The 22,523-nt window shown below is 35.5% G+C and overlaps 2 protein-coding genes across 2 annotated transcripts in view; both read right to left on the reverse strand.

The window, feature by feature from the left end:
• Positions 1 to 10,764, reverse strand: part of LOC113529882 (mucin-5B) — a 45,393-nt gene extending 34,629 nt beyond the window's left edge. The window contains exons 1-12 of the mRNA XM_053237015.1: positions 10,621 to 10,764; positions 9,775 to 9,801; positions 8,461 to 8,505; positions 8,124 to 8,379; positions 7,904 to 8,018; positions 7,021 to 7,108; positions 5,210 to 5,316; positions 4,837 to 5,050; positions 4,126 to 4,251; positions 3,219 to 3,336; positions 1,801 to 1,939; positions 1,529 to 1,633 (exon numbers count right to left, since the gene is read on the reverse strand). Coding sequence (XP_053092990.1) covers positions 1,529 to 1,633; positions 1,801 to 1,939; positions 3,219 to 3,336; positions 4,126 to 4,251; positions 4,837 to 5,050; positions 5,210 to 5,316; positions 7,021 to 7,108; positions 7,904 to 8,018; positions 8,124 to 8,379; positions 8,461 to 8,505; positions 9,775 to 9,801; positions 10,621 to 10,687 — 1,407 coding nt within the window. The 5' untranslated portion in view covers positions 10,688 to 10,764. The remainder of the gene's footprint in view (positions 1 to 1,528; positions 1,634 to 1,800; positions 1,940 to 3,218; positions 3,337 to 4,125; positions 4,252 to 4,836; positions 5,051 to 5,209; positions 5,317 to 7,020; positions 7,109 to 7,903; positions 8,019 to 8,123; positions 8,380 to 8,460; positions 8,506 to 9,774; positions 9,802 to 10,620) is intronic.
• A 3,323-nt stretch (positions 10,765 to 14,087) lies between these two features.
• Positions 14,088 to 22,523, reverse strand: part of LOC113529881 (mucin-2) — a 31,483-nt gene continuing 23,047 nt past the window's right edge. The window contains exons 30-46 of the mRNA XM_026919450.3: positions 21,862 to 22,036; positions 21,371 to 21,618; positions 21,038 to 21,221; positions 20,526 to 20,721; positions 20,002 to 20,177; positions 19,722 to 19,791; positions 19,290 to 19,390; positions 18,342 to 18,373; positions 17,879 to 18,056; positions 17,504 to 17,608; positions 17,353 to 17,393; positions 17,110 to 17,232; positions 15,978 to 16,076; positions 15,682 to 15,810; positions 15,159 to 15,198; positions 14,876 to 14,999; positions 14,088 to 14,504 (exon numbers count right to left, since the gene is read on the reverse strand). Coding sequence (XP_026775251.3) covers positions 14,285 to 14,504; positions 14,876 to 14,999; positions 15,159 to 15,198; positions 15,682 to 15,810; positions 15,978 to 16,076; positions 17,110 to 17,232; positions 17,353 to 17,393; positions 17,504 to 17,608; positions 17,879 to 18,056; positions 18,342 to 18,373; positions 19,290 to 19,390; positions 19,722 to 19,791; positions 20,002 to 20,177; positions 20,526 to 20,721; positions 21,038 to 21,221; positions 21,371 to 21,618; positions 21,862 to 22,036 — 2,241 coding nt within the window. The 3' untranslated portion in view covers positions 14,088 to 14,284. The remainder of the gene's footprint in view (positions 14,505 to 14,875; positions 15,000 to 15,158; positions 15,199 to 15,681; positions 15,811 to 15,977; positions 16,077 to 17,109; positions 17,233 to 17,352; positions 17,394 to 17,503; positions 17,609 to 17,878; positions 18,057 to 18,341; positions 18,374 to 19,289; positions 19,391 to 19,721; positions 19,792 to 20,001; positions 20,178 to 20,525; positions 20,722 to 21,037; positions 21,222 to 21,370; positions 21,619 to 21,861; positions 22,037 to 22,523) is intronic.

Genomic DNA, 22,523 nt, shown 5'->3' on the forward strand with positions numbered 1-22,523 from the left:
AGAGCATTAAGGAACATTTTGCTTTTTACTCTTGAACCATTTGGAATAAATTCATAATTCTTGTGTCATCTGATTTCTGACATAATGCTGAGTCACCTCAATGCAAAAATTTTCCATCCACCATTTCGATTTTTCTGCCATTATGCAAAACTGGAAGTTTGACTATGTCTCAAGAATGAGGTCCTGAGAGATTCTATTAACTTTTGCTGAGTGGTGCTGGGTGGTGCTATAATCAGGAAAAATGTGATTTTTCCCATTACTTTTATAGTATGCCCTGTCTTGAGGCAGCCCGACCATATTTGTGTCGTGCTGTAATAACAAAATCATAAAAGTGCTCATAATTCCAAAACTACTTGATCTAAAATCATAATTCCTTTGCCATTGTGATTCCTTGGACACTGCTGCTTTAAAGTAATATATTGCCTTTGAATTCTGCAGTATAACATGACAGACATTGATGGCAAAGTAGCCAAAAATGATGTGAGGTCATATATCTGCAGTACTTCTTTGCATCTACACAAAACTTGAAAGCTAGACCATTTAGCTTGAAAACCAAAGTTTTGACCATTTCCCAAGGGAGGACAAAACATTGGTGTCATTTGTGGTGCCAAAGTGGCACTCTGCTTGGCCTCTTCTTCTTCTTCTTATTCTCTTTTCTTATTTTCAGAATCGATTCTTTGGTCCAGCCACATGCAAATCTATGCATGTGTATGGAATATACATAACGTTTGATCTGAGTAACATGGTGAAAAATAAATATGATCATATCATGAAACGGGATATCAAAATAATGAAAAAAAAAATTAACAAGCACAATTAAGAAAACATGGCTCTTAATAGCACCCTAAAAGAACCTGATCATGTATGTTGCATATGGCACCAAAAAGATAGTTACAACTATTGTTACAAGACACAGATCCTTTTTTTGGGAGTATATAAAACCCTTTTAGACTCAAATAAATGTACTCAAAATAGACAAAAAGCTGTATTTAATAGGACATAAAATTGTTCTGCTTTTTAGGGCTTGCAGGTTGGATTCAGCAAGGCACAGGCATTTTTGCTGCTTGTTCGAGTCTATAAAGTTGAGGTATAGCACATGTCCTATTTTGCTATGCATAATATAGCATGAATGGTGTATTTTATACTGTTGTAGTTAAAAACTATCATGATGCTTGTAATAAAAGGGCTGAAAAATAAGCTAGAAGCATAAAATTGTGCTTTGCGCACAGTTTTTCCAAAAGGTTAAACTGATTACACTAATCTAAAGTCACTCCCATGTCTTCAGGATAATATACCTGGTACCCAAGCTGATTTTCTAAAGCAATTATTTCAACCTTCCTCTCAATTTCCCACCAAGGGTATAGTAGCTGTGTACATAGACATATTCACACCTATTCAGTCCAGTGTGGTACCCAGCACCTCACAGATTTAAGATGCATTAATCATAAAAGCTCACAGATTTAAGATACCCTAATCATAAAAAATATAACAGCTGACCATAAACCTTTTGATAATTTGAAGTGCTTACAGTGTATTTTGAGACGATGAACTTCACAGAAGTCAGACATGTTTCACTCTGTGTCAGACCACACTGTGCCAGATGCACCAACACAGTCACATCACTATTGTTATGCTGTAAAGAAAAAACATTTTTAAAATGCTATCACAATGCCTACATCTTATATCACTATTTGTCCACATCTTACAACTTACAACTTCTGCACGAGTGAAAACATTACAGAGAGCATTTTGGTATATGAGTGACAGTTCTAGTTTTTAAATAGGCTTAGTGGCAGTGACCTTGGAAAGAACATAATCGCAGTTTCCATGGAAGCTGTAAGATTTGCCATCATATGTGATAACATGAGACCCTCCCAGCAAAGAGCAGGTGCCAGGGCAGTCCAGAGTAATGCAATTCCACCGCCCTTTTGAACAGACACTGCACAAAATTTACAGACATTAAAATAAAAACACACTTTAAAAAGGTATATAGTGTATATCCATAAAATATACTATATGGCCAAAGGTTTGTGGACCATCACCTGACCATCACACACATATCTCTCTTGTCTATTTGCATATTTGCCTTCCTCACTGTTGCCACAAAGTTGGAAACACACAATTGTATAGAATGTCTTTGAATGCTGTAGCATTACAGTTTCCCTTCACTGAAACTAAGGAACCTAGTCCAAACCAAGGTTGAAGTGGAAGAACTCAAGTGTCCTGCACAGAGCCCTGACCTCATCCCCGATGAACTGGAACACTGACTGCGCCCCAGACCTCCTCACCCAACATCAGCGCCTGACTTCACTAATTTGAGCACAAATCCCCACAGCCACATTCCTTCCCAGAAGAGTGGATGTTATAACAGCAAAGACTGAATTTAATCTGGAGCGACATGTACAGAAAGCATGCGGGTGTGATGGTCGGGTGTGAGGTGTGTCCACAAAAAGTCCATATACACTCCTGGGCAAAAAAAAAAAAACAAAAACAAAGGGCCAAGCCAAAAATGGCAAATATGAAGCTTTTAATGGTCTTAACAACAAATCATTGGTCAGAATTAAATAATTGCACTCCTGAGAGCTCCTGTGCCACCATTTACTTGTTTACTTTTGTTTGGGGAAAAGCTAGAAACAGGGAAATTCATTTGTATAGTCTTCTTGTACACAAAGGTAAAATCATGATCATGATTAAAATGTTTGATGTAAACTTCAAACTAACACATGTCTAGCTGTAAATTTTCCAAAAAATATCTTCTGGGATGTTTTTTTTTTTCTTAAAAGATTAGTCATTATTTGGTTATCTGCCACACCTGATGCAGCCCATCAAGGACCACAAGGCTTAAACATTTAAAGAAATCAAAAAGAAAAGCTTCCCATTCTAACTTCCTTTATCTATATTTTTTAAATTATTGTTAATTTCATGACCAGTGATTTGTTGTTGAGGCCACTGAAAGCTTATTAATATTTATATTTTGTCATTTTGGGCATGGTCCATTTATATATGTATGTATGTAAGTATGTATGTACGTGTGTGTGTGTGTGTGTGTGTGTGTGTGTGTGTATGTATATGCTCTCTTATGCTGTGTTAAGCTTTGTCATTATAGAAGAGACCACTCCTATCTATATTAAAATGTGATCAGTCAAAATAATTTTGTGTAGCTTTGCATTGACCCAGGACAAGTTGACCCAAACCATGGCAGCAGTGGGTGTAATTACCATTCTTGACAAGTCCTCTTAAAGGATTTTCCTGGTTGATAGGTTTTGCCATTGTGAGTACAGGGGCATTCATCAACAGAGATGCAGCCAGTGTTCTCAATGTCATCTAGCACAGTTCCTATACAAAGAGATAATTGTGAATTTATATAAGTTCCTGAACTGGCTATGGTAACTAGAAAGCATATTTAATTAAAATATACCCTTTATTACTAAAAACATTCTTACATATATAATTATTAATTAAATAGTATGATCTTAGCATTTAGCAGTATTTTTGTTTTTTAATGGATGCAGGCACAGTAGATTTCTCCCCAATACTATAAGTACATCTGAAGAAGAAATTAGTTCAATTTCTCAACCCTTAATGGTAAACAGCTCAATCCATGAAGGGGTGGCCAAATGAAGGGGTGGCCAAAGAAAATTGCACTGAACGTTGAATGGATTAAATAAGGAAACAGATTCACAAAAACAAGTACATAACAAAGAGATATGTTCTCTTCGGTATCCTGTAGGGGGCATGAGTAAAAGTTTTCTGCATTGGTTCAAGTTACCTGAGATGGTTTAGTCGATTTTACCACATTGGTTTTGCCAGTTTTATCAGATGCTCAGCATCTCCTGCACCTTGGTAGCCATGATGGCTTCTGGTCAGGCTGACTAAACCATCTCATGTAACTTGAATCAAATCATGTAACCCAGACCAAACTTTGATCAGTAATAACAGGACTGGGTGAAAACTTTTGCTCATGCACTCTACAGGATACCAAAGAGAACTTGGTATGGGGCTTGTTGCCTGATTGAAGTGTGTGTGCATGTGTGTACGTGTTTGTGTGTGTGTGTGTGTGTGTGTGTGAGAGAGAGAGAGAGAGAGAGAGAGAGAGCTTATGGCTGCTCATTAGCAAAGTCTTACCAGGTGGACAGACACATCCATCCACACAGTGATCTGCACAGATTTGGGTCCCCTCCTGGTTAGAGCAGGTGTCTGTACATGGACTTCCACACTCACTGTGCACCATGCTTGATGGACACTTTATTCCTACACAGGAAAAAAAAACACCAGACAGCATTAGCACCTTAATAAATAAATAAATATTGTTCTATTTAATCCCTCCTTACCATCAGTGGCAGTGACCATTACCTGGATACCTTCTTGTGCACAAATTCATATAGATGCGGCATGATGTAGAATTTGATATAAATATGAAATATTCACTTTCTTCTTCTCACCTCATGCACATTTCGGCTCTCATGTACACACTGGAGCTATCTGTGTAACAGCTTATGACTACAAATGGAGCTAGTGATAGACTCCTATCATCTCTTTGTGGCTGCGGTGAGGTTTTTTCACCTTCACTAGACATTGAAGGTTATTGAAGTGTATCTGAAGATTACTGAGTGTAATTCTCTAAACCTCCTGGGACTGTTCTATGATTGTTCATGCTTTCTTGTGTTATCTTTGCATTTATCTGTCACTGATTGCTGTGTCTATGGAGTTATTTGTGCTTATGATAAACCATTCCCTTCTTGTTCTTGATTTTCAGCTAGATCTTGGTTTTCACTACTCCACTGTATATTACACCTACATTCATTCGTTGTTATTTCAGTTATTATAGTAACATACCACAGAACTCGTTGGATCTCCAGTTCCCTGGTTTGCCCCCAGCATGCGCACACTGACGTGAGAACTCTGATATTGTGTCACATAGGCAAGTATTCTGACTGCTGTTGCACTGACACAGGTCTTTATGACATGCTTCCAAATACACACTTGTGGGCAGCAATTTATGGCAGCTTTTGAATGCGGGGTGGTAAAGCAGTTCTTCACATTTGTTTGTCTGTGAAGGATTAAAAATCACCACAGAGATTATTATTAAATAATCAACACACAGATTATTACATAGAAATCAACAGACAGATTATTTTTAAATGATAACTGATTGAAATTATTATTAGGGTTGGGAATGAAACTCTTTAAATGTAATGATAGTTTATACCTGTTTCTGGCACTGGTCCTGGCGATTGAGCGGAGTCTGCAGACATGTTTCAGTGGGTGCATCCATCTTCCATTTAAGGCCAAATTCTTCTGGAACTAATAGTTGACCTATAAAATAAATTTAAAAAGTGGATATGACTATAGTTAAAGCAACTAACTGTATAATTTAGGTCAGAAATAAAAAATTATATCCCAGAGAAAGGTTTTTATAAAATAAAAAGTTCAATGTAAAATTGTCAAGACTGATATATTGATGCATATATAGTACATAATATGTACTGCTGTAACAAACTAAGTATACTTTTAGTTATTAGTTATATACATATGTTTGTAATTTAATTTCAACATGTCCCAAATTACCAAACATGTCCCAAGGCTTGGTTCAGGTTAACAGGGACAGTCTTAGAATACAATAATTTCAATTCAACAATGAAAAATGAAGGGATATTACGGATACATGAACAAATGCATGAAACACTGAACAACTATGGTTCAATGATGCACGTTTGGATTTTATGTGCATTAAATCTTGTTTTGTTGAAATATCTTAATAAGCAGAGGAATAAAAAAACATAGGCCTACTAGTGGTTATGCAGAGACATTTTCTTAGTGCACTGTTTTTGTAATAATTTTAGAGATCGATGTTGATGTTTATTTTTTGTGTGTGTTATACTGCTACCACAAAAAATAATTGCTGAAATTTTACTTGCCTCATAGTAGTGGTTTTCTACTGTGATTATTACTTAATTTCATACTGAATTTTACCAAAAATTTGGTTATGGATTTGGAAAATAATAAAGATTTTCTGAATGTTTCTTTGGCCAACTCCTTAGTACATAGTCAATTTTACTGAGTCTAATGTGTTAGAATATGGTGATGATGAATTTGGATAAGATTCCATCCATATTAAATTGTAGAAGAAAGTCATGGCCTAAACCAATGAAACATCATTAAAAATGGTTTTCAATCAACAAACATCATTAAAAATGGTTTTCGATCACTCTTGACAAAAGAGTAAGCTATGTTTCTTCAGAATATGATATAAACATTTTTCCTTCATATGTAGTCAGGACCTTGAGGAGTGTCACATATTGGTGTATTTGTTTTTATTAATGGCAAGAAATTCCAATTTGTCCTAATAAATCTGAATTCACCCTACTTACTGTATGTTGTTCTACATGCTCACTGAGCCTAATGTAAAATGGCCCTTACTGACTGCTATATGTTCATTATTTCACTACCATTATGGTGGTGTTAGCATTAATTTTATCACTGTCCTCAATGCCAAAATGTTGATCCCCATTTCCTCTTTTACTGTAGTTATGAGTGAGTGAATCAGTGAGTGAGTCAGTGAGTATGTGAGTGAGTCACTCAGTGAGTGAGTCAGGGAGTGAGTGAGTCAGTGAGTGAGTATGTGAGTGAGTGAGTCAGGGAGAGAGTGAGTCAGTCAGTGAGTGAGTCAGTGAGTGAGTCAGTGAGTGAGTGAGTCGGTGAGTGAGTGAGTATATGAGTAAGTCAGTGAGTGAGTCAGTGAGTGAGTCAGTGAGTGAGTCAGTCAGTGAGTGAGTCAGTGAGTGAGTCAGTGAGTGAGTGAGTCGGTGAGTGAGTGAGTATATGAGTAAGTCAGGGATTCAGGGAGTCATCGAGTGAGCATATGAGTGATTGAATATATAAGTGAATATGAGTGACTCACTCACATTCTCATTCTCACATTCTTCCATGAGGTGGTGTCCTTCTCAACAAAAACAGGACATGTGCATAGTTTTTACCTTTGTTCTTTGGACTTAATTATTTGTAACTAATTTGGCTTACCATTTTCAGTGAACTCATTCTGCAGGATGCCATTGAAGTCCCCGCAAAGTCCACATGTTTGATTCCTATAGTTTGTGGAGATCTCAATCTGAGGATATAAACAAAGATGACTCATAAATTTTATATACATTTCCATATGTGAATGTATGGAATAGTATCACCTAGTTGTTCTAGTTTTTGATCATATTACTTCTTATTATAATTATATTATAATAAAATTTAAATAATTAGAACAAAACAAACAAAAAATGATTATTAAGTTTAGCATTTGCATTTATAATACATGACAATACAATGTGTTTAATTTGTTAATGTGCTAATAATAATAATAATAATAATAATAATAATAATAATAATAATAATAATTTTTCAACCATTCTAAAAGCTTCAGTAGATTAGGGCATTAGTACAGTGTCTTAAATTTGCAGGTTAAGTCAGCTCAAGATAAAATTGTCAAAAATATCCAAATATGTTGGTTCATTTCCTATGTATATAACTCACAAGAATTGATGACTAATAAAGTCTGATCTTTTAAATTTTCCATTTTTTAAAAAAAAACACTTCACTATTTGATTAGATTGTGACATTTAGTCTGACATCCTGTTTAATGTCTTCTTTCCTCTATTTGTAGGTAAACACACTTTACATGCACCAACAGTGTTTGCATTTAATCTTCGAGACCATTGGCAAACTGAAGTTAAATGTTGTGTTATGCTCAAGTAAATTTGAACATCTGAGCAGAGGAGGGGTTAAGCTGCCACCTACTTTCAGTACATTAACTTAACTGTTGTACAAATATTATCCCAGTATCAAAATGTCTTTCTGCTGACTTGCTATCAAGCCCCTTGCATATATTGCAACTGAAATGAAAATCAAACTGTACCGAGAGAGAGTTGTCTTCATCCCAAAACACGGTCAGTCCTATCTTGGAGGTGATTTTAATGTAATTGGTCATTTTCTCAATCCTAATTCCATTATAATAGCCTGGGATGATCAATCTGTTTAAAAATGTTTAAGAAAATGTTAAACAAACATTTTTCTCAGCATATACACTCACAAGACATGGCTTGCAATATTGTCTTTGCAGTGACAAAAATACTCACGCTTTATCGTTCATGGTAATGTTGCCTTTGCGAAGCAGAATTACTATCCCTTCCAGCTTTATGGTAAAAGAGCTAATTACAGGAAGGTTATCAATGTATTTCCTCCTCATTTGGATGTTAAAGTCAGACAGAGTGCTGTCACACATGGTGGTAAGTATGTAGTTACAGGTGTAGGGAAGCTGGAAGAAATTGCCATCAAATGTGGAGAAGTGGAAGTTTCCCCAAGTACTGCAGACCTGTCCATTATGAGTAGCACCTATCAACATTTTCTTAGGGTTAAGTTTGGCATTACTTTAGACAATCAACAGTAGTAGACAAGAAACAGAAACATGTTTACCTATGGCATTGCTAACGATCACCTCCATTTTTGTCTGCATAGTCACTTAGGTGGAAAACAAAATAGAAAGATGAGTCAGATACTGTATATATTAAGAGACCTCACTAAGGGCCGTATTAAGAGTTGCGTAGTGACAAGCCAATGGTATTCTGTAGTTTTTTCAGTGTATGTACAGCACAAAATATGAATTTTAGCATGACATTTTGTGGTTACATCAAACTGTCAGGCAGTGGCACTGGACTTAATCACTCCAGAATAACGCACTTAAGTCCTGAAACATGCCTCTGTTTTATGGCAAGCGCCCACACATGGCAACCTCACACATCCAGAGTAGCACGTAAGTGTGTATAGTAACATTTTAGGTCTGATAATAATAATAATAATAACAATATGAGTATTAACTTGTCACTACAGAACTCTAAATAACCACATCATTATTTGGAGTTGTGTTGCGACAAGTTAATACCCACATTATTATTATCAGACCTGAGATGTTAGTATACACACTTACGTGCTACTATGGATTTGCATGTGTGTTGTTGCCATGTGGGGGCGTTTGCCATAAAACAGAGGCATGTTTCATGACTTAAATGCGTTATTCTTGAGTGATTATGTCCAGTGCCACTGCCTGACTGTTTGATGTAACCACAAAATGTCATGAAGAAATTCATGTTTTGTGCTGTACATACACTGAAAAAAAACTACAGAATATCACTGGAGGCCAATATTGGAGGACAATATTAATTACGTAAGTATGACACTATTAATTAAATCATAGCATTGTTCATATAACGTCCTTGAAGCACTTCTTTTCCTCATTCAGAAGATCAGAGGAGACAGCATCTTAATTGAATACATTTCTTATCTTAAGGAAATTTTATGTGGGTAAAATTCTGAACTATAATTGTAAGCTGTAACTGTTCATGCTTTCTGGGTGTACTGGATAAAGTGCTTTTTTATAAATTGCTGAATGATGAGGTGGATGCCTCATTTGTAGTGATTACTGTGATAATTACAACTCATTCAACAATATATTAGCACCAAACTATACTCAACTCTTTATTAGATGCTGATTTGAATGCTTGCCATCTCCTCATTTACTAGACTATTTCTTTTTTGTTCAATTTTTAAATTCTTCATTCATTTTACATCTTTTTATGTTATGTCCTAAAAAAATGTGATCTGCATTTTCAGTCATCATTTTCTATCCTCTGATTTCCCCCCCAAAACCCAGTCTATCAAGAATTAAGTAATAGAATTACGCTTAGCTACTGTATATTAATACAGTTATATGATATACATTGAACTGCATACCTGGTATCATCGTCGCCGTCATCATTTCTATTGCAGGAGGCACAGGAGGTGCCAGAAAAAGAATGATTAAAAATTTTTTTTACATCATCAATAAACCACAAATGACTAAATAATTCAAATAATAATGTTTCTGATCACTGATAGGTTAACAACAAATACCTCTGCATACAGATAGGAAAAAGAAACCAAACAGAAAAATATATGCTAAATAAGTTACGCTGAAATATACATGTACAATTGATTTCGTTGTTTTCAGATGTGTAGGATCCTTTTCAACCCTAAAGAACTGTTCATGGCACATGGCAAATTTTATACTAACAATAAATGATTTTTTGCTTATGATATAGTACCTGTAATTCAATATGTTAAAAATTCTTACTTTAAAAATTTCAGATAACTATCACTATATTTTGGTTAAACATATACAAAACAAATACTTTAAAATGCATTAATTTTACGTGCATTAGTACATTAGTCAACAAGATGAGGAATGCTATAGAAATAGGCTAGCTGTAGTATAACTTGATAATTATTGGAGTGATGTGGGAATGTTCCATTTCTTAAGTGCACACAAGAAATTTCTTGGGTGATTTTTAATAATGCTATTAATGTTAATTATATATAATAGTGCAAAGTGAAGTGTAAACAAATAATATTGCTGATCACAACAATAATATCATCAAACCTTAATGTAAGACATAATTACATAAATAATTAGTAATTTGGAAGAGTTAGATTTTCAAGTACTAAATATGAATTAATATTATTATTAATAACAGTCAATCAGACACAATATAAATGATAACTTTGGAATGGCATCACTAAATTCTACAAAGCCTCTCCAACCTGTTTGTTGCGTTGACTGCAGTCCAGTTATTATTGTAAGCCAACACAACAGCCATATTTGTGACATCTTTGAATGCCAGGCCACTGCTGTAAAAAGCTGCTCAACCTCCTCTCAGTCCTACTACTACAGGAAAATGGCTTTTATACACAATACTGAACTGGTTGAATGCTGATGAGGGTGGAGCATTAGCTAACATTTTTATTAGTTGTTCAGTCACTATATAAAAATAAATATTTAACATATAGAAGCTTGTGTTTGATATCAAACATGGTTTAAGTAAGCTTTCCTGACATTGTGTGCGAGTGGTAAATGTTTTTCTTAACACAAGAGCGTGTAACACCCACTCTCTTATACTAACACAGGTACAAGTTTGTTTCCAAAGTAGGAGTTCTGGTCTATAATTAGACTTCCTTTTCTTTGTCTAATATTTATTTAAAGAAGCAAGAATCTAAATGATGTCTCTGTCAAAGAGTTGCTGGCTATGTGAGCAAAGACTTTAACTCTTAGCAATAGACTTTAGTTATAATTTGCACGTATAAAATATTAAATAAAACATAATTTAAAGCAAGGTCTAATTAAAGACAATGATAAATACTTAATTAAGTATATAATTAGTATGCTTCAAATACATAAAAAATATTACAATTACATTTTTTATTTCATCTACTTTCTGGAAATACACCTAAAATAACTTTTTTTTGTATTTTTTAAAATTATACTTAGTAATAATGTTGTATGTTGTAAGAACATACACTTGGATAAATGTATTTCTTAACATACTGAGGCATACTTAACTGGAATATCAGCTTAAGTGTATTATTCAAGAAGTACACTTTAAAGCACTGCCTTTCAATGTATGCTTTAATCAAACGTAAGATGTACACTTCAGTAAATGTAATTTTTACATACTAACACATACTTAAACAAAAGTGTATTTGATTGCCTTGTCTACTTAAGTGTATTATTTAAAAAGACAATGTCAAAAACATTTAAATGATGAATTGGTATATCAGAGAGGCAGACTTCAATTCTGTTATTAGCAGGGATTGTCAACTGGCAGGTTGGAGTCATATTAAGCTTTCTATATTATTAAAGACTTTTTTTTTTCAAGCCAATGGATAGTAATTCATGCTTTAAACTTACTCTGCTGTCTTTTGGTTTTATTGAGGCTTTTACTTTACCTTTTCTGGTTGGCACAAGTATAGCTGCTTAGTTTACTGACTTGGACTGAGTGACTTCTTTTAAATATATCTTATTTGGCGGACATTCACAGCTGTCAGCTAAATGCGATTTAGTGCTATTATTGTGATATACATATGTAAATATCAATGTACATCAGTGCCTTTTGGTTGTAATATAAGCAATAGTGGCTCAGTGGAAGAAATTATTGCCTACTATGCAGGAGACCTTGTATTATTTCCTAGTTAATGTACAACTCTGTTTGGGGGAAGTGGAGCTCAGTGGTTAAGGCACTGGACTACTGATCTGAAGATTGTGTTCAGTTGTTTCTATTTAATTGCACAGTTATGTATGCATTTTTTTTAAAAGTACACGTAAATGGAATTTTTATTAAAATTTAATTATACCTCAAATCTAAAGTATTCCAGTATATTGATAGTGATAATGAATTATAATTTAAATGTATTATAATGTACTTAAATGTATGTTATTTAAGTATGAATAGCAGTAGTATACTTATAATGTACTTCAACTGTAATAACATCTGTGTCTATAAATTACATTTTTAATTTTACTTGAGTAGAATCAAGCTAGTAGCTGAATGGCTCCAAAAAGTATGAAATATACTAACCACAGCCATAAAGAGATAAAAGGTGTAGCTCTGAAGACAGGTAGCTTCATGGTGCACTTAAGGTATGTGTATGAGGTGAGAATAAGAAAGGGAATGATGACTATATGGTTTCAGATCGACTACTACATCATCACTTCATGACTGTACGCACAAGAAGGTATTCAAGTGATTCTCACCATCCCTGGTGGTTAGGAGGAATGAAATAGAACCTTGCTGAGAACATATTTCATTTACAGAAGAGTCCAGAAAAAGTCTGGAGGAAACTGAAATTAATATAATCACTGGCAGAGCATCATCAAAGAAGATGCCCAACTGTTGTGGATTTGGCTTTATATACATAAAGGTCTATGTTAAATCAGCAGGATGTAGGGTTTGAGGATTTAGAAGTTAGAATCAGATGGTGGCTGGTAGACAATTACTAATGCAATCTATTTATTATGTTTTACACCATTGTCTTTGCACTGTGTCCTTCTCCACCACTGAGACTCAGAGGATGTGTCTATGGGAGCTACGTTACCTTGTATAAGCAGGATGCTGTTAGCACATTAACAAGCATTCACACAAAACAATTATTTGGTGGTATCCACATATTATTTGCAACACTACTCATGCAAGCCAGGCGGCACAGTTACTAGTCACTTCACAAATGCAGTGAACTTCCCCACACAACCTGTGTTCCCACACAACCTTTATAAATAATGGGCCCTTTTCTTGAAAAACAGATGTATGTGCTGTAGATACAGGGTAAAATGATTTCTGGTAAGCCTTAGAGCTAACTGAAACTTTGGTATTATTATTATTATTATTATTTTTATTATTTTTATTATTATTATTTTGAGCGTATGTGGATAATTAATGTGGTACATCTGACACCTGTGATACCTATCTGTGCTGTTTAAATTAACAAGCTGTTTCTTTGTCTTTCTTTCTCTCACTCTCACTCTCTTTCTCTATCTCTTGCTCTCTGAGCAGTAAGCTGAGTCTGTGAATGTGGGCAAGCTGAGAAAAACCAAGAGGACTGTGCCATCTGAAAAGCAGTTATTTGTGCTTTTTTCCTAATTGTTTGCAATGCTTTGGCACAAGCTAAAAGTTAAATAAATCAGCTCATGAACAAGTTCACCCTGGGTCAACTGGTTTCTGGTAGTGTGCCCTTGAAAGCGTGCCACAGATTTTAATGCTGACACACTTTACACATTCACTATGGGTGTAGCCTTTGTGCATCATTTGCTTTTTTGCCAATAGTATAAAGGGTTCTGTGTGTCTCATAGTGTGATGAGGGCAAAATGTGTTGATTTTCTGAATGCACATGTTTACTCTGTGGCAGGAGAAAATAAATGGTCACATATTTACTGCTGATAAAAACATGTTTGTGGTGGTATGGGAATCTGCAGTTCATAATAATGATATTTTCACATACTATTGGTCGACGAATGAATTAAGCCCTATAATATTACAATTAATATTTGCTAGTTATTACACGGTAAACACCTGAATTTTAAAAAGTGATCACATCTCACTCATATTACCATATTGTTTACTTTAAGTCTGCTTTGTGTGGGGTGAATAACAGCAAGGTATCAGACAATAACCGTTCTGTATTCTGTTTCTTTATATTAAATAGTCTTACTGATCACAAATGAGCAAATACAAACCAAAGACTTTTAAACTGCTCTTTATTTAAACTGCTACATATATTTGAATTAAAAGCAAAGCAATCTGGTCCTTTAAAAGACACCTTTAAAAATAATCATGATAAAGCACTTGAAATCTTTTCTAAATATCTCAGAGAAAAATGCAAAATAGGGAGTTTTTTGTGACTGTTTTTTCTATGATATTGTTGTCACAGTACATCCTTAGGGGAGTCTGAAGCTGCGTCTCCGACGAGTATCTCCTATGTGAGTGTGTGTGTCCTGGAACCCTTTGAGACAATTAGTCTGGTCACAGCTGCATGCCTCCACATGGACATAGGTGTGGGATACTGAATCTCCATTCATGCAGTCCAGAGTCACTGTGCGGTTACTGGTGTGGCTCGCTTGGCAACAGCTACAAGATGAAGAACCCAACTCACTGTACCTGAAACAGACAGACAAACAGATAAATATGAAATACCACAGCACAGCTGAAATCTGATTGGTCAGAAGGTTTGCATTATTGTTGTATAACTGCATGGCTTGGACAGTAGTTCCATCCATCCATCCATTTTCTGTACCGCTTATCATCCTACACAGGGTCGCAGGGGGCCTGAAACCTATCCCAAGGGGACTCGGGGAACAAGGCGGGGGACACCCTGGATGGGGTGGCCAACCCATCGCACGGCACAATCGCACACACACTCACACACCCATTCACACACTACGGAAAATTTACAGATGGACAGTAGTTCCGTGTGTGCGTGTGTGTGCGTGTGTGTGCGTGTGTGTGCGCGCGTGTGCACGTATACTCACTTGCTGTAGCTGTTACAGTGTCCCTGACAGTGTGTTTGTTCCACTGTGTTCTTTGACTGGCAGTTGTTGTGAGTGATGTAATCAACAGTGGTCTGTACTTTACATCCCTTGTCCTTCTCCACACCTAAACACACACACACACACACACACACACACACACACACACACACAAAAGATACTGTAATTTTCTTGAACTACTGTAGCTGTTGAATTACTGGGTTTTGGCTGATTCCTAAAGATACATTAATATTAATCAGATACATTATCGTTTAGTGCTACTCACAGACTTGGCAGCAGCGATTAGCAGAAAGCTGCACGGTGCCCTGCAGATAAAGATCAGAACAAAACGTTTGTTCTCTTGTATGGTAGTAAGCTCAATTAACCATAAGCAGTCTTTAAACAAAAAACATATCTAACTTTCCATTTTTATTATAATTTCTACTATAAATTCCAACAATGGCCATTCTGATACAACAATTTTCTATAATAGATAGTAAAAGTCCTTATTATTACTACCCCAGATGAAAACCAATAAAAAAGAAATGCTTGGAAAAACATACATTTTTGAAGTGATGAACTTTACAAAACCACAAACAGGTTACATTTTGGAGTGCAGAATTTATGAGAAATATTAAATCATCATTCTTGGGCCAAATTCCCCCCACAAATGTACATATACTGTATATTGTACCATTTTTGTGTTAATCTATTCAAGCATGCAATTTAAGCATGCATGTAGGATTTGTCAAATCTGTTTGACAATCCAGCACTTAAAGTTAGTAGTCTTGTGTGTGTGTGTTACTTACAGGCTGGCAATTGCTGATGCTGAATGGTGGGCACTGGATCTTGTAGTTAGTAATGACATATTCTCCATCGATCTTTGTGCAGGTGAACTTGTTACAGGGTTCACTGAAAGGAGTCCATTCTTGTCCACTCTGCACACAGACCAGTATACATAAAATCTCACAGAATACTCCACAACAAAAGCAAAACTTAGAGATCACATTTGTACTAATTTTAGAGTATTTTTTTTTACAGCTTTTTTAAAAATATTTTTTTTTATATTTATGTTCCTACACCTCAATTGTTCTCTGACCATTACCTCAAATATGTGTACTGTGCTGTTGTAGTGAAGGACACATTTGTTCTTTACACATTTTCCACAACATTCAGCAGTGTCTGATTCCACATACTCATATCCCTGAGAGAGAGAAAAATTCATTAGCTTGTGTCAGTTACACTGTTGAGCACTGTTCTTACTGGTGGAATATTAATCTAATATGACATATTTGGCATTCACTTATATTTCTTTTTTCTGCACAGACAAACTGGGACATTGCATAATAGCAAACAAAAATTTGAGTACAAATGACCAAAATACAACTAGTCAGTATTCTGTTTTTCATTATAGGATAAACACATCTGTTTGCTCTCTAAAAAAAGCATTTCCTTTAGTCAGAAAGTTTCACAAATAGGATTTTTTGATTAAGAAGTTACAGAACTTACAGAAAATATAAATCAGTTGATGTGTTACTACATATGGAACATTATTAATTAATAGAATGATTATATGTCTAACAGAAATAGTTCAATATTAGACTTGCCAAAATTATTGCCATCACAGAAATGAGAAATTAACCCATATAAATCCAATGCCCTGGAATGCACACACATTTGGGTGAATCCTATTAAACTGCATGAAAACACACAATGTGCATTTGAGTTTTACAGTGTGTTTTAGCCAGATGTTTTTTGCAATTCACTGCTCTTTGCACAGATGTTCAGGTAATAACAAGAATTTATAACACTGTGACTTATTTTTGCACATGATCATGAAAATATGGGCCATACTGTATGGGATGGAATACAACATTTACATTTATTCATTCTGTAACTGCTTTTACAGTGAGTGACATTCAATCGGGGCATGATACAATCCTAGCAATTGAGCACTTGCCCAAGGACCCATCAGTGGTTTGCTAGAGGTCTTAAGATTCAAACGCAGAACCTTATCATCATTATCTCTGAGCATTAAGCCCCTGAATTAGCATTGTCCCACATGTCTCAATGTATATTCATACTCCTTTCATTGCAGACCAGGCATAAATTCCCAAAACAGATAATGTTCTGCAGCTAATTGAAGTTATTATATGTACACATAGAGATTATCAGTGAAGGAACACATTTGTTCAAAGTGTTATATGGACTGTGGGAGAAAGTAAACCAAAACTCACTGGTTCACACTGCTCATCGCAAATCACAAATCCACACTGGATCTTGTACAGTTGTGTTTTCGGATCCACGTTCCAAGTGCAGTGACACTCCTGGCAATCAACCACAGGGACTGAAGTACCAGGCTGGAATGGAAAGATTTAATTTGTAATTATTCATAGAGGACATGGATGTTATAGCAACAAAACATGCAACACATAGTCTGCGTGTGACATTTTAGCAAAGCTGCAATCTTTCTCAGTTACCTCATACTCCAGTCCTTTATGGACACACACTTTCTTTGGCTCTGCATGAACAAACCATGTAATTGTAAACAAATATTAGAACACATTTGTGATATTATGATGAGAGATGCAGAAAAATATTCATATTTGTCATATAGTATAGAGATAATACCGCATGTGAATTCAGGGCAGCATTTCCCTTCAGGCACTCTGAGTATAGGAGTGTAGCCAGTTGGACACTTGTCATCTACACTGGGACAGGTGCTGCTCTCACAGCCTGAAATAAATACAAGAAAGTCATGGAGTCATGCAAAACACACATTTACACGAAACCATGTTGCTAGTTTCAGTGAATGATGGCAGTAGAATTAGAAGAACAACAGAAGAGCAGAACAAAAAGAACTAACCTTTACATTATGAAACATGTCTACATACAAACACTACATAATGCATTTTATTCTCCGTTAAGATTTCTGTATTTGGTAGAACAAACCATAATACAACAGAATAATCACAAGCAAACACTAAAATAATGATCCTATCTTACGGCAGGTAAGCACAGTGCAACAGGCATCCGATGGATCTGTCACATTGACCACAATAAATCCTGGATCGGTGCAAGTCCCTTGGTTGTCGTTTGAACACTTCTTTGGTTTACAGATGATGGATTCAGATGCCTTATCACAGACACAGTCATGGCAACCATGCTGGAACTCTTCTCCAAACTGCCATTTAAAATCAGAGACAATGTTATGGTATTATTTGGTTCTACAGATACTGCAGTCAGTATCCTACATCTTAACTGTCCATATCTTCTCACAGTTACCCATTAATCCAGGCAGAATTACCTATATATATTTAATTCTAGTAGTTGTCCTGGCCTTCATGCCTTGCTAGGCTAATGACCTGGGCTAACAAGGAGAACGCATTTCGGTGTTACAGAATAGTTGTTACAATTGAAAGGATTGTGGCTTTCACTAACTTACTAATCAAGAAAGACCTGAACTTACCTCTCGTCCTTGACCAGAGGGGTCCAAGCATCCTACAAAGACAGAGACACATCAAACATTGGGGCAGATATTACTACACTGTAACATCATTATTATTTTCATTCTTCTTCTTATTATTATTAATTCATTTAATTTATAAGCATGGTGGACAAACAGTCCTTGCCTCTGCACTAATTATGCCAGTTGAGCATGGCACAACTTCACAATTATTTTAACAACTCACCACTGACTATCTGCTGCACACATATTTACAGTCCAGATGGTACAAGTGTGACATTTGTTTTGTCCTTGAAAGTGACATTTAGGGATCATGTTGTGTCTGGAGAGTATTATTATGTTGTTTATCCAGTGGAAGTAATTATTTCAGTTAAAGAAATATATATATGATTCCTTTAAAAAGTTTGCCAAGTTACAAAATTGATTATTAGATGCTGCCACCATAATACCAAGCTGTTTGAGAAGGTTGTACAAACGAAGCCCTTCCTCGGTGAAACCTACAAAATGCATTAACCGAACTTGAAACTACAATTATAATTTTATCTTGTGGTCAGGTGACACCAAAATATAAATATTTGGTCATAAACATCATCTGAATGTAAGATGGACACTGCATACATAGAACAGCACCCAAACCCACTGTATAATATAGTGGTAGACCAGTGATACATTGGGGCTGCGTTGTGTTTTGTGGCTGGTGGTCCAGCGGCTCTTGTACAGAATTATGGCATCAAGAATTCTGCTAAGTACCATGATATTTCAGCCTAAGACCTTGTGGCCTCTGGTAGGAAGTTTAGACTTGGTTGTAAAAGGCTTTTCTAACAATATAATTAACCATACTGGAACCTGTGCTCTGGAAAAGGGCATCCACATAATTTCTGCCTGCCTTTCTGGAGGTGACTGTATACTTATCTCATGCGATCAGGTTATAGAGACAGACTAATTACTTACCACACTTGTCAACACACACTCCTGACTCCTTACTGAAGAGCTGCATGCCATCAGGACAGAAACAACCCTCAGTAGTCACGTTCATATAAGGGCCATCAAGCCTTAAAAATAAATGCAAAAAAAATAAAAGACACTTAACCTTCATAAATTCCATCCTCATCTGAATACATCTTAATAATTGTCTTCCCATTGACATTAGGAAAAAAATTCAGTCTTTGTCATTTTGGACTTAATTCACATATCAGCCACCTTTATCACGAGTCCTTATCATTTTTATCTAAATCATAAAAAGCTGCATTATCAAATTCATACACAGCCACTTCAGATAGGATGAGATAGATTATATACATATATTGGTTAGCATGGTGTGGTAAAACACACACTATTATGTAGTGATTTGTAATGAGAGATTAATTAGATATAAATGCACACCTGTCTTTGCACGTTGGAGGGTCAGCAGGTCCACAGGCTTGGTACACTTTGTCTGCTGGACATTCGACAGCTGGGGAATTAACATACAACATAAAATTTTGTTATGGACAAACAGCTCAAACTACTCTGAGAGCATCAATACAGTATCTTTGCACACTTAATACAAAACTTATGTGTGTTATTTTTTCACATGCTTTTTGTTTTCTGTTACTATGTTCTCATGAGATTTGGATGATGCGTATTCATAAAATGGCCTGCTGCATATGGTCAGTTGGCTTACTGCATAGATCAACATGGTTCCTCCAGTTTATGCAGATACCAAACTGTGAGCAAGCTAGTGCATAGGTCTGAAGACTGGTGCAGACCACAGCTGGGTTGCTCATACGACAACTGTCAAACTGGCAGCCAGTGAAGTAGTTTTCCGGGGAGAGGTGGGGATGACACTCCTTAAACAAACTGGAAAAAAGTGAGCAAGATTTGTAAAAAGTTGTGTATGATATGTGAAAGACTGCGGTTTTGGTGTTAGCCCTGTGCTAGTTATGAGTATGCAAAAATAAGCAGTATGATATATCAACTGATAATCAGCCCACATTAGTCCAGTGCCAGGTATCAGATTCTCGTGGTAAGTTACAAACAGGTATCAATGCAGGTATAAATGCAAACAGAATGTATCAGAAATTATAAGTTTTTTGTCTCTGTACCTTTTAGCTGAATTTAACAATCCAATCTTAGTTTACAACGTAAAAAGTCTGTTCATTTTAAAAAGTGAAACCTAGCAAAGTGGATAATGGATGTAATACTCACTCGCTCTTCAGAACCTCACACACTGTGTTGATTGAACAATCATTGGGTGCAGCTGTTGTTGACACCTCCGGTGGCAGTTTGCATTCGGGGTTGTTCAGGTCTTTAGCTTGCCAATAGTTTGCCATTACTGCACAGTCATCTACAAGTTTCCCCCCTGGTAGCATGCAGTCATCAGCCTGGTTGTTGTTGCAGGTACCTGAGAGAATTAAAAGTACAAGGCTTGGACATTGCCATTATGCATATATTATGCAATTATATAATAATTTGATATAAAGTTTAGAAGTAAAATAATCATGAATAGCTATTGATGCCAGGCTTAATGTAAATAGATAAATATATATCTCTTGATATAGTTTTATTTTATTTAGTTTAATTTATTTGAATCCTTTATTTATCCCTAATGGTCTCACAGTCTGTTCCACTTAATTCCACAACACACTATGACTATGGACTCAACAAAATTAAGAAAACGGTTGTTTTATTATAAAATGGTTGCATTTATATTTCCATACCACAGTGTCCTTGAGTGTTGTTTCCGAAATGCTGGAATGGCAAGTTGACACTGAAACCAGTGACTCCAAACATCACCACAACCTTTAGCTTTGGAATCTCCAGGATTAAGTTCAACCCAGAGCTCACCACCCTCACACCACTTTGATGAAATGGTAATTTCAGAGCAGAAAGGCCCATTAAAGCCTGTATTGATAAAAGTAATAAATTAACCACAGTTAAGCAGTTACTGGCTTAGCATAACCAATGCAATTTCAGAAAATACCTTCACTATTCCTGACTGTAAGAAAATCAATAATATACTTTTGTGTAGATGTTCTGGTGTTAAATCTCACCTCCAGCTTGGCAGCTCCTATAAGGTTGTGGTTTTTCAGTGTGATCACTACATTATTGTAGGACACAATTACAGCTCTCGGGCAGGACACAGACTCTCGGGGGTCACAATTGACATTATCAATGTAAATTTTCAAGTGGTGATAAGGCGTGATTTCCTCCATTAAAACATATGTGCATTCTCCTTGATAACTATAGAACAGGCCATCAAATGTTTTATAGTGAGGATCACCCCAGCCTTCACAATAGCCTGAAATTGAGAAAATATTTTATTGCTTGTATTTCCTGCAGTATATTTAAATTTAAAATATTAAATTTTAATTTAAATCATTTAACTTTTTTTTATTAGACAACAGGGATGGCCTTATTTAGCCAACATTCACATAATGATCTAAATTTGGAAGCAAAGTATATGAATCAGTTCTAAATATTTCATTAATATGTGTATTATTCATTTGTTTGCACTTTAGATGGGAGCATGCCTTTCACTCACAGTCACAAGCATGTTGTTTACAGCAGCCATACTTGTCATACACCTCCACAGGTGGTTTGCCATTTGAACAAGTGATGTTTTCAAGAGGTGGACATTCGTATGGGATGATCTCAATAATATTGTCTTCAATGCACCTGGCCATTGTGCAGTTACATATCACAAATGTCTCATTTACCTATAACCAAAAAAAATTTTAACGCTGGTCTATGCAGCATAACACAACATATTAGTTTTGTTACAGTGACTTGTAAATATTCACAGAATATTATAAATGTAATTGCCATTCTCAGTTGGATGAATGTTTAATTTTAATTTAGTCTAAATAAAAAAAACATAAAAATTAATGCTTTCAAGTTCTATCATCCAGACTTTTGTAAAATCTAACGATCTCAAAATGCATTCATACAATTGCCATAATTTAACTATTTCTGAGTTATTTTACAACCATTGGGGTATTTTTCCAGTACATATTCAGTACCATTGCAGTTAGTTAAAGATATAAACCAAGTCTAACATTTACCTATTAATGAAATGTTTGGCAAGTCTGACAAGACTTCCTAATTTTGGGTGTGAGGGTACAAATTTACTTGCCATTTTAATCTTCCCTTTAAATACCATTAAAAACATATTGCCAATATACAGACGGGCTGAGTTATGTAATT

The sequence above is a fragment of the Pangasianodon hypophthalmus genome, chromosome 9, assembly GCF_027358585.1.
Source record: "Pangasianodon hypophthalmus isolate fPanHyp1 chromosome 9, fPanHyp1.pri, whole genome shotgun sequence".
Lineage (NCBI taxonomy): Eukaryota > Metazoa > Chordata > Actinopteri > Siluriformes > Pangasiidae > Pangasianodon > Pangasianodon hypophthalmus.